At 19.8% G+C, this 12,714-nt stretch overlaps 1 protein-coding gene across 10 annotated transcripts in view; it reads left to right on the forward strand.

Annotated features, from left to right (window-relative positions):
• LOC129609170 (poly(rC)-binding protein 3) overlaps nt 1-12,714 on the forward strand; it is a 121,074-nt gene that overhangs the window by 95,553 nt on the left and 12,807 nt on the right. For 7 of the 10 annotated variants that reach the window (XR_008696934.1, XM_055521089.1, XM_055521090.1 and 4 more), the window contains 2 exons: nt 2,741-2,872; nt 11,408-11,492. Coding sequence is in view for 9 of the 10 variants with exons in the window: in XM_055521089.1 (XP_055377064.1) it covers nt 2,741-2,872; nt 11,408-11,492 (217 nt within the window). In the remaining variant the exon portion in view is untranslated. The remainder of the gene's footprint in view (nt 1-2,740; nt 2,873-11,407; nt 11,493-12,714) is intronic. The other 3 variants (XM_055521091.1, XM_055521087.1, XM_055521088.1) reach the window with 1 other exon arrangement.

Genomic DNA, 12,714 nt, shown 5'->3' on the forward strand with positions numbered 1-12,714 from the left:
TCACGCTGCTAAGCACCATTTACTTTTTTTCGTACGAACCTGGAATTACGACAGGTAAAATTAACTTAGCCAATTGACACTCAAATTTTCGTCTCGTTATTCCCGAAATTTTCACGGTAACATTTGATTTGAAGATCAGAAAGATCAGAATTTGCAAAGATAAACAAACGCTTTTCACAAAGGTCTCCAACCGCATAATTTGAGAAAGGGTTCGAAAAAAGGAAAATGTTTTCAATTATTTCTCATTCGCCTGGGTCTGTTCTATCATTTTGCTACGGGAATACTATCGATGTTGGTACACACAGTAAATACGTAAAATTATATATGCACATATATATAAATATATGAATAGCAATATTTAATTGAAAAAACAAATAAAAAGAAATTTTTCATTGTCAATGTTAAAGTTTTAAAAAAAAAAATTTTTTTTTTCGTATTTTGTAGTTTATTTTGTGAAATGCAAGAAGAAGACAAAAATTTTAATTATGATTATAATTATAAGAAAAGAATTTCTTTACTGAAATCCGAATTCGAAATTTTTAAATTTAAATATAAAAAATATTTTAATTTTTTTTTCATCTAGGAAATATATTTAAGAATGAAATTTATCCTAGAATCGCTGAAGTGTGTTGTACGTGCATTTACATGAAATAAAACTTTTTTAAAAATTTAAGAACAAAAATATTTCATAATAAATTATTTTCTGATAAAAATATCCTTGAGCTGTACAATATATTTATTTACAAAAAAACAAATACCCCGAATTCAAGTTAAAATACGGTCATAAAATTATAAAAATAACGGTAGCTGTGCTGGGATTTTTGATAAGACAAGGTATAAAATGTTCAAGTATAAATGTAAACTGATGATAATTTTTAAAAATCTAAATTATTTATGTATTTTAATAATTTACAAAAATAAAACAATAAAAAATCAATTGATATTTTAGATGCGGTTTTGCGGATAAAGTAGTAAAAGAAAAATATGAAAATAGGAAAAATGCGTTTTATGTGTGAGACTGATATTATAGAAGTATGAAGCGTATCGAATAACGAATATAATCATTTGAAGAATTCAAGAAATTTAAGTAATTCAAGAGATTCAAGAATTTTATGAAAGAAAATATGAGAATTTTTTTAAAATCTTATAAGTATATTATGAAAATCTTATAAGTATATTATTGGAAAATTTATATAAAAGAATAAATGAAATAATATAGGAGATCACACTGACTGTCTATGTATCTTTAGCAGACTAATGATACATAGACAGTCATCGTAAATGAAATTGAAAATGAGCGAGAAAAGGGAGGTGATTCGATTCACTCATTTAAAAAGAAGAATTATAATGAACTTTCTTGCTAACTAGTGCCTTAATTTCGAAATAAAATCTCATTTTCCTGATCAATATGAAAAAAATAAATCTAATTTTATCTTTATCTTTAGCTTATTTTTTTTTATCATTATTTTAATATGAATTTGTTGAGAGTAACTAATAGAAATGAATAATTCGAACAGTAAATTTAAGAATAGTCAGCATTTTGATAATTTGCCTGGCGTTAATTTTTACGTTTGACTTTTAAACTTTTTATTTGATTCATGTGTTACAACAACCTATATATTTATAATTTTGATTGTTAAATTTTTAATGATAAAGATATTGTATGAGTAAAAACCATAATTTAGAGTGCTATTAAATTCACAAAATTTATTGTTAATATATCTATAAGGAGGGTATTCAAAGGAGCACAAGTCATAGAACTGAAATTTTTAGGAAGAAAAATAAACTGACGGAAATTATTTGTTTTGCGTTGCACATAATCTATCAATTTATTTAGAAAATTAATGTTTATAGATATTTTGTAAAGATTTAGCAATTGGTTTTGTTAAATTTTTAGTAATTATTGAACACGTTCAATGAATTTTATGAAATTATGAATTATTTAAATACTGAATTTACCATCAAATTGTATAAGCTACTATAAATATTATTTGAGCGAAATTAAGTCTTTTTTTTATCCTAATTAAGAATTGTTTCGCTTTTTCGAATGATAGGGCTAATTAGAGTAACAAGAATAAAATAAAACTGATTTTTTTTTTTTTAAATTTTGTTCAAGCAATTAAATATGAAAAATATAGCATTTAATTTTTCCTCTTTTTAAAATATATACTCGTATAATATTTTATATTTATTTATGTATATTTTTATTATTTACTCTATAAAATATATAATTTTATTTTATTTATAATTATATTTTTATATTAAAATTTTCCCTATATGTTCTAAATTATTTGTTAATTTTTTTTTTTCAATTAATTTTTTGTATTTAATATTTTACTATTAAGTTTAAAATAAATTTTAAGAAAAAATTTTTTAAATATTATTTGAAAAACAAAATTATCTAAACTAATTAACTATTCAACAATAAATGTTGTTTTTTATATATATATATATTTATATATATATAAAAGTATATATATATATAAAGTATTAAAAATATTATTTTAAGTTTTTTTTTTTTTATAAATTCAAACATATATAAATTAAACATATTCAAAAATATTTTTTTTTTTTCTTAATGAATATTTTATTAACTTTTTCTTATTAAAAAAAAAAAAACATTTATAATTTTTCTTTAATATTTTCAAATAATTCCACAAAAAAAAAAAAAAAAAAACAATAAATAAAAAATAAAATATCGAAAAACTATATATAAAAAAAAAATGCTAAATTAAAATAGACGTGCTCAGTATTTCCACTTGCATTGGCCGGTGGTCTTCATGCAGGCATGTCATGTTTAGGAGATCCATTATTAAGGGGGGTACATCTGTCGGGAGCATTACCTCAGCATCATCTTCAACATGTAACTGATGTGAGTTAATCGTATTGAATTGGTGCTGCCCTTTTTACCTTAACTATTTTTTTCCCTTTATTTTTGTTAATTTGTTAATTTTTTTTTTTGTCATTTATTTTTATTGAAATATTTAATGTTCCCCCTTTTTAAAAAAAAATTAAAAATAAAAATATAATATAAAAAAATTTTGTCATATTTTTTTTCCTTGAATTTTTTTTTTTTTATTAATTAATTTATTATTATTAATAAATAATATATAAAATTTTTTTTTCAATTAATGTTTACGATTTAATTACATAATATATTTTTTATATTTAAAAATGTTTAAAGTTATATTATGGCCCCTTTTTCCACCCCATGTTTTAATGAAAATAATTATTTTTTAATAATCTTGTTATTCCCCCTTGTATTGATTTTCATTCTAAAAAAAAAAAAAAGATTTTTCTTTTCAATTTTGTTAAATTCAATAATTTTTTTTAAATGTAATCAAATATATATATATATATACAGATTTGCGAATATATTATATATACGATAGGGGTTTTCACAGCTTGATGTAAAAATTACGGTAAATTCAAATTTCCCTCATTAGTGTAAAAATTTCCTCCGCAAATGAAAATTTAACAAATGTGAAAACTTGTTATAGTAATTTTTTATCTTTACAGTAAAACTGTAAAACTGTGCAGTAAAACTGTACAGCAAAGCTGTAAAACTGTAAAAATCAAAAATTACCTTTAATTTTTTTTTTTAGAGTTTTCACATTGAAAAAGTTAATTATCTTGAATTGTACTTTCTACTGCAACCATAAGGGTTGCGATACAGGCTGGAGGAAATTGTATTTTCTCTTACTTTTTTTTAACACTAATACATCAAGCTATGAAAATCCCTATAATAATTTTCTACATTGTCCATCTTATTTTCTCTAATAAAAAATTAATGTTTTTTTTTATTCTTTTAAATTTTAAATATGTATATATATACATACATATATGTGTATATATATATATTTGCATATTTAAAACAATTAAAAAAAAATTGAATATAAGTAAAATACCCCCCTTTTAATAATCCCGGACCTAACCGCCTTTTTTCTGTTTGAAATTTAAATTTTTGTAATTCATTATCTTAAAAAAAGAAAAAATCAAAAAACAAACAACAAAGTTCAAATATTGTCATAAAATGTTTTTTCTGATTGATTTTTGTTTTATGTTAATTTTTTGTTTTTCGTATTTTATTTAAATTATTTCTTTACAAATTTATATGTAAATACCGTAAATTTGTTTAATATAATATAATGGAAACAATATTAAAAGAATGAGAACAAATTAGTAAAATTATGTTAAAAAAATTATACAGAGTGTAAAAATTTTTTTCATAATCCGAAATTCATAAATAATTATTTATGAATTTATTAAATATTTTAAATAATTAGTTCATAAATTACTTAGTAGAATTATTTTTAAAATTAATACTTGAAATAAACTTTTAACATTAATTTTGATAACGTTTTGAATTTTGATTCTATATTAAGTTAGGAAATATAGGGCGTAAGATCATGTATTTCACCTCGTTATTTTGTATATAGGGTGTAAGATCGTGTATATCATGTAAGTTGAATGACTAACATATATGTATTTGTTTAATGTAATTTTCGAATGAGTGGAATTTTTCCATATTGCGTATCTCGTATTTTTCATTCGAAAATAAAATATTCTTATTGGAGAATCTTGATTAGAAAATGATCGAACAGTGAGATTAAAAACCGAGATACATGAATAAGGCTGTTAAAATTTGATTATCTGAACAGAAAATATACGATTTACTTAGAATCATTTTAAATAGAATTAAATAATTTTTATTACCTTAAATTAACAGCCTGATCGTGTATCTTACTTTTTCACCTCACATTTTAATCACTTTCAAATTAGAATTCATCATTTTTCTGATGTATATTCCATTTTTCCAATAAGATTACTAATTTTTTTCAATTGGATTTTTGTATTTTTTTTTTTTCAAATTATCGACTGAACGTCTCACCATCAAAAATAAAGTGAATTAATTTTGTATACATTTTAGAAAAAACGATGCTGAATAATTACATAATGCTGAATAATTCTTCCCACTCGAAAATTACATTATACAAATATAATATGATAGTTATTCACTTTCTTTTCTTTTGGCGAGATACACGATTAGGCTCTAAGATTTATATTAAGATTCAGGTTTTGATTCAAATTAAAGTTTGAATTAAGTTAAAATGCTCTTGTGCTTTTCAAAAAACAATAAACAATACAAATGTACAATAGGAATTTTAATTTTAAATTAGAAAATATGTTGCAAAAATTTCTTAAATAATTTATAAATTTTTGAAAAAATTTTAATTGAAAAATCATCAAATTTTAATTTGTATTCAAATAATTATTCTAATTTTAGATTAAATATAATTAATAAAAACGAAATATGTTTCATTTTTGTTTTTGTTTTTATATAAAAAATGTAGTACAAACAAAAGTAGTAGTTTAAATTTTTTTAATGTTTAATCAAAGTATTTATTTAACTTAATTAAATATTATATATAGCTGAAATATAAAAATTATCGCATTGTTTAATAATATTTTAAGAACATTTGTTTAAAAAATAAATAATTTATTTAATTATACAAAAAAAAAAGTAAAATTTCAATAAATTCTTGTTTCTACGGGAATCAATTTAATATTTTCTATATTATAAATTTTAAATTGCTAAATCGTATGTTGTTTTATATGAAAAAATTATAAAATGATGATTTTTCAAAAAAATTTCAAAGTTTCATTTATTTCAATCATATCTAGTACTTTCTAAATTAAGAATTTTATCATCACAATACGCACAATAACTTATGCGTATTGTGATTATAAAATACAAGGTCTTGCAAGAGTATTTTATTTTGTTTAATTTTTAATATTTTATTTTACAAAAATACAACATTTAAGGCAGTTAATTAAAAATGAATTATTAATAGATCTAGGTCCATCAATCTAGACAGTTGCTTTTATTATTGTATTTAGTTGAATAAATTCAATAAGCCGCAAAATATGCAATTTAATCTAGTATAAAATTGGTAAATTTTTGTGTAAATAGAAAATATAAAATAGATTTTGTTATATAATTTTATTTTTATATATTAGAGATATAGTGAATCAGATTAGGGTTAATTTTATAATAATTAGTCTATCGCGAAATTGTTTCCGTTTAGATATAAATCTTTAGTAGTTGTAAATATCTTTAATGTTTATTTTTAACACCGTTAAAGAAATCTTTGATAGACATCATATTTTTGATGCACTCTGTATAATTTTTTAAATAATTATAATATTTGTTTTGTTGAATATATATGATTATATAATATATATATTGTATATTACATATGTTTTAATTTATTTTTTGTTCTTTTTTTTTTCTTTGTAAATTCTGCCTTAAAATACATTTATGACATCTTAATATTGTACCTACCCCTTAAACTTACCGAATCACATATAACATACCAATATAATACATACATATCCATATTTATTATTATACATATACATAAATATTATATTTTATAAATAATATTCCAAATTTAATTTTTATATGAAATATTTATTGTCTTTTAATATTGAAAAAGTTTAAAATGTTATTATTGTAATATTTACTAAATTACTTTTCGAATTTGCAAATCATACAATCCAATGAAATGTTTAATAAAATAATTTAAAAAATTTTAAAATTCATTTTGTAATATAATTATGAATTTCGATTTTTTGATATTTCGAATTATTAAATTAAAATATTGAAATTATTAGGCGATATTTTACATCTTAAAACATTAAATAAAAATTTTATTCTGTTAAATAAATTTTTTTCGATTTCTGTTTCCTTTAATTCAATATTAAAAAATTCAAATAATAAAATGTAAAATTTGTGATTAAATATTGTTGATTCCACTATAGTGATTCTAAAAAAATGATTTGAAAAATGTTCTATTATATGGTAATAGTTTTTCATAACATGTCTAAAACTCTTAAATGCGAACATTTCAACAAAAATATAAAATATTAAAAAAACTTTAGTGTCACCACAAGAAACGTTAAATGATTACGAGTACAGATTAAACTGTTTTTTATGACAAAATATTTAGAAGTAATGAGTTAAAAAGGAATCAATTCAAATTTTAATTAAAAAAACCCTTGAAATTTTTATTTTTACATTAAATTTTCAATTTAAAGCTTCTTACTTTAACTTCTTAATTTAACTGGAAAAGTTTTATTTTAAAAACTGAATAATAAATAGTTTTCAATACTAATTTATTCAAATACTTAAATTCTTCCTTTCTCATATTTAATATTTAATTTGTATACCATAAAATTTTACATTACAAAATTTTTATGACATTTAAGCATAAATGATATCGCTTATTTAAACTATTTTATACATAGCTGTGATATTTTCACATTAGTGATAACTACTGGGAGTTTTCACTTTGCTGAGTGGGTAAAAAATTTCATTTGCTCATTTGAAAAATTTTATCGAAAAATATTCTAAATTATCTTTGATTTCAAAACTCCCGTAATATACGGTATTAAAACGCAATTAAGCTTATAACTAATAATTTTTAAGTTATATATCAATATAGATAATGCTATTGTAATTTTCAAGTCACGGAAAATGACTTAATATTATTTTAAATAGCATAATGGAATTATATTCTGCTAAATTTTTTATCAAACACCATTTATACATATATAAAAAAAAAAAGAAAATTGTAGCAAGTGAAATTATTTAAACAAAAAAAAAGTTCGAAATATTGTGATCAATTTAAATATCAAAGGTTACGAGACCGGAATGTCATTAAGTTGACAAAATTAAAAATTTCATTCTATGGTCTATTTCAAAATATCGAAGCACAAAATGCATTAAATGTTAAATTGTGATTTTATTTTATTGTGAATTGTGATTAAAAATTTTTTGAAATCTCTGTATTTTAGGAACATTAACTAAAATTATTTATTTTAATAGAAAATATAAGAGAAGTAAAATTTTATTGAATCAAAATGTTAATCCTTATGAACTTCAAGGTTTAAAACTTTACAAATTAAAGCAACAAAAACTTTTTTAATATTTAAATACATATACATGTGTAATATATATAAATTAGTGCATTATGTTATAATATGTATAAAAAAAAAATTATATTCAAAAAAACTTTTTTTTCTTTCTGAAAATTAATTCAAATGGAATATAATTGGAAAAATTTATAATGTTAAAGTAAATGTATAAGGTATAATGTTTTTTTTTCAATAAATTTACACATATATTATTGTTTTTATATACATACATATATATTCTTTAAATATTAATATATTAATTATAATATATATCATATATATATCATATATATCATATCTACCTTGTGGCTCCTAAACAATCGGATATTTTGAAAATATTAAACAAAATTAAAATGAAAAATTTTCAAAGCATGTGGAAATTTTGTTTGTTAATTTTATACACATATATATATATATTTATTCATATTATATATATAAATATATATGCATGTATATGTATAATTTATATATATATATATATATATATATATATATATATATGCATATATGTCGAATAATATTTTTTTTTTCGATTTGTATATTTTATTATTAAATCATTATTATTTAATTTTTCAATATAAATGTACCTTAATTTACATACATATCTATATATTTATTGTCTTTTTTAATTATTATATTAATTAATTTAATCATTTAAAAATTTTGTTGTTCTTCTTTATATTTAATTATTAAAATTAAATATTGTTTTTCTTCTTTTAAATATTTTTATATGTGTTTGTTATTTAAGAATTTTTGTATTATTCAAAAATAATAATTGCACCAAAAAATTTAAAATTAAATTAAAATAAAATAATTAAAGTAGATTATTTTATTATAGGAATTTTTTTTTTTTAGAAAATAATCTATAAATATAATTATATACATATATACATGATATAAATTGCAACATAAATATGCATAAATAATAATATTTTCTTTTTTTTTCAAAAATATTTTGTAAGGTTAAATGATTAGTTTTGTATTCAATTTGAATTCATTTTAAAATTTATATATTTACAAAATTCTTATATATTAAAAGAATATATATATGTTTTTGGTTATACATGTTTCAATAATTATTATATACATTATAAAAATTAAGTTTTTCTGTGTTGTTTAACTAAATTTTTCTATTTATAAATTACAAATTAAAATATAATAAAATTTATTTAATTATTGTTATTTATAATGAAAAATTTCTTAAATTATTATATATATATATTAAGAATTCAATATGGCTGACATTTATGGGTTCGTTAATTTCGGTTATTCATTGAAAATTGTTAATGTTTTTTATTCATTGAAAATTGTTAATTATTTTTGAATGCAGAGGGGGGGGGAGTATATTATAAAGAGTTTTTAAAATATTAAAAAGAAAATTATTTAGCGGTTGATAATATTAATTTTATTGAAATAGAGGATATAAGAATAACTAATGGAAATTACTTAATACAATTGCATAACTATCTAGGTAGAGCGTCTGTTTAGAAAGCGGTAGGTCACTGATTCGAGTCTTTAATTTCTAGTTCGAAATTTTTCTCCCTGAACTCGTTCCTTTGATTACTTCATCCATCTGGTATGAAGATGTATGAAGATGGTATGAAGATTACTTCATCCATCTGGATGCAATTGTATGAAGAAATTTTCATTAAATATTCTTTTAAAAATTAATAATAAATATAAACAACTACACATTGTATTTGTAATTAATGATTGAGGGTATTGTTTTCACTTAAATTTTAATGAAATATAATTTTTAAAGTTATTTAAATATTAATTTTTCGCTTTTGCAGTGTGCCTAACATCTGTAAACTTCTATATAGCAAATATCATTATTTTAATTAGCATATGTTTTTACTTTAATATTAAATACTTCTAATATGAAAATATCAAACAATTTTCTAAATACATTTCAATTAGGTAATCATAATTTTTATATGCCATATATTCAAAATATTTAAAATTAAAATTTCCTTTATATAAATTCAGTAGGTCGTGGTTTTTATGTGCAAAAATTAAGAATTAATTATATCATTGGAAAACTTACATAATTTTAAATTTCATTTAAAATCATATAAGTTTTTCAATTTAATTAATTAATAATTATAAATATTCGGTTTAAAATTAATTTCGTATAACACTTATACTTTAGACAGTTTTTTTTTTAAATTCTTTTGAAAAAAAAAATGTAAATTGTTTGTTATCAAAGTTTACATGATTTGCAATTCAAATTCAAAAGTTTTTAGTTATTTAAAATTTCATTCAAGTTTTTGTTCCTTAAAACTTTATTAGCTAATTGCTTTAAATAGTTTTCATTTGAATTAATGATTTTTTGATAATATTATGCTCGAAATAGAGATAAGATTTTAATAAACATATTTAAAATTATACTCGAAATTAAATATTAAAAATTACTTGTTCTTGGAATAGAAATTTTAGATAATGTTCGTATAATATTTTAAGTAGCCTTAAATATTAATTTAATTAAATAAGTGAATATTGTTACTTTAGAGTTAGTAAATTATAATCATTAATAGAACATAGACAAACTGAAAATTATATTGATCACATGCATTTTTGGAAATTTTTTAGAAAATATAAAATTTATTTCTATCACAATTTTAATTTAAATTAAATTGTAACACAGAAAAACTATTTTTTATTAGTGACTAAATAATTTTATAATTTAAATTACATCATTCTATTTTTTAATTTTTGGTATAGAAGTAAAATATCTATAAAATTATTATGTATTACTGCAAAAGTTATTAACAAATTTTTGATAGTTTCTTTACATCACCGTATCGCAGTTTATGACGTGCATATTTGGAAAACAGAAGGGGACTGGTTCAAATTTCATATTACTAGAAATAAATTTTGATTAGTGATATTGATAAATATTGTAAATAATTCGATATTATTATTGTAAACACAAACCATTTGTATGAAATGGTTTGTGTGTATAATAAAATTTTTGAAACTTTTACGATATCACTATCAGTTACTGATTTGATGCTTAGAATAAGCCTTATTGTCCCTTTTCCTTTAATATTTTAATTTTTTCCAGTGATGTAAAGAAATCGTCTCTTTTTTTAGGAATTAATTTTCAATTTTAATTAAAAGATTTTATAATTTACTTAAAATTTTATATTTTGTTTATTATAATTCTATTAGCATATACGTATATATGTGTATAAACTTTTCATTTATTTGTTTATTTATTTTTTTTTTCAAATCAATTCCATTTAGTTTTTTTTCTTTTAATATTTGTAATTCTCTATTAATTTTAATTTAAATAGTTTTTGTTCTGTCTTTTTATTTCAATTAAATTAATAATTGATTATAACAAATTAATAATGAAAAATAAAACACGAAAAAAAAACAATATTATTTTTCTTCAGCAAATTAATTTTTTAATTATTTTTAGGTCTCAAAAAATCCTTTGGCCAGTTTAGCAGCTTTGGGATTAGCCCAAATGGCACCAGCAAATACAGGTGGTTTAAATCCAGCTGGTATGTACAAAGATTACAACAAAAGATCTTTTTTTTTAAATAGAAAATAATTAACCATTACTGTTTAAAATAATAGTAAATAAAAAAAAAATAAAAAAAACATCGAAAATTTACTTGTAAATTTCATGATAATGTAAAAATTCCAAATTATTTTGTGATGGTATGATCCTGGTATGCATGATGATATTTTATTTTATTTTATTTTCCTTTTTAATTTTTATAATATTTAGTTATTTTTTTTGTATAGTTTTTGTCCTATTGTAAATAATATACTTTACTATTTTATTTGTTCTGTTCTGGTTATGTTTAAATTAAAAATAGCAGTCGAATATTAGAGTTGTATTCATTTTTTAAATTTGATTCGGAAAAAATGTAAAAATAAAAAAGTTCAGCATATTTTAGAGAGATGTCAGTCTGTCTGTCTTCCTATCTGTATGTCTGACTGCCTGTCTGTCTGTCTGCCTGTCTGTCTATGTGTACGCGTGTATATCAAGTTTGGCTGAATCGATTTTGATGAAATTTTATGTGTGATTTTATTTCGGTTATGTCACGGATTAAACAATTTTTGCGATATGCCAGGCCTCGTAAAGTAGGTCTTTTTACGGACCGGTTTTGCATTTTTGATAATTTTTGAGAAAATATTTAACAAGTTTTCTTAAAATTTTATCTAAAAGTTAAGTTTGACAGTGCGAGAAATTACCTTACTTTTGGAAGAAATCAAGTGATAGCAACTGGACGTTTACTATGAGCCAAATTAACATTTTAGCTTACATAAAGCGAAATAATCAACCAATTTCCTTGGAAGTCAATGTTTAAATTCAAGGTTTTAAAACAATGAATTTGTAAATTTTTATTTGGGAATATCACAAATCGCATTTATATAATTTACTCATTTATTAATCATTTTTTATATTAAATAATTTATGTCATTTATGAAAAAAGAAGTATGCTGTTTACACAAAATTTTATCATTTTAAATTTTTAAATAAATTTTATAAAATTAAATTTTAAAACTAACACAAAATTGTTGATTTAATAAAAAAAATTCTTATTGTATTTTAAATTTATTATTAAAGAAACAAAACCTTTTTCAATTACGTAAAAATAGAAAAAATTGAAATAATAATTTTCAATTTTTTTTTTCTTAAATATTTCTATACATATTAGTTTTATAATTTTTAATTATTTAAATTTGTATATTAAATGAAACAATCATTTTATT

Source organism: Condylostylus longicornis, unplaced genomic scaffold (assembly GCF_029603195.1).
Source record: "Condylostylus longicornis isolate FDR11 unplaced genomic scaffold, ASM2960319v2 ptg000038l, whole genome shotgun sequence".
In the NCBI taxonomy this organism is placed as follows: Eukaryota; Metazoa; Arthropoda; class Insecta; order Diptera; family Dolichopodidae; genus Condylostylus; species Condylostylus longicornis.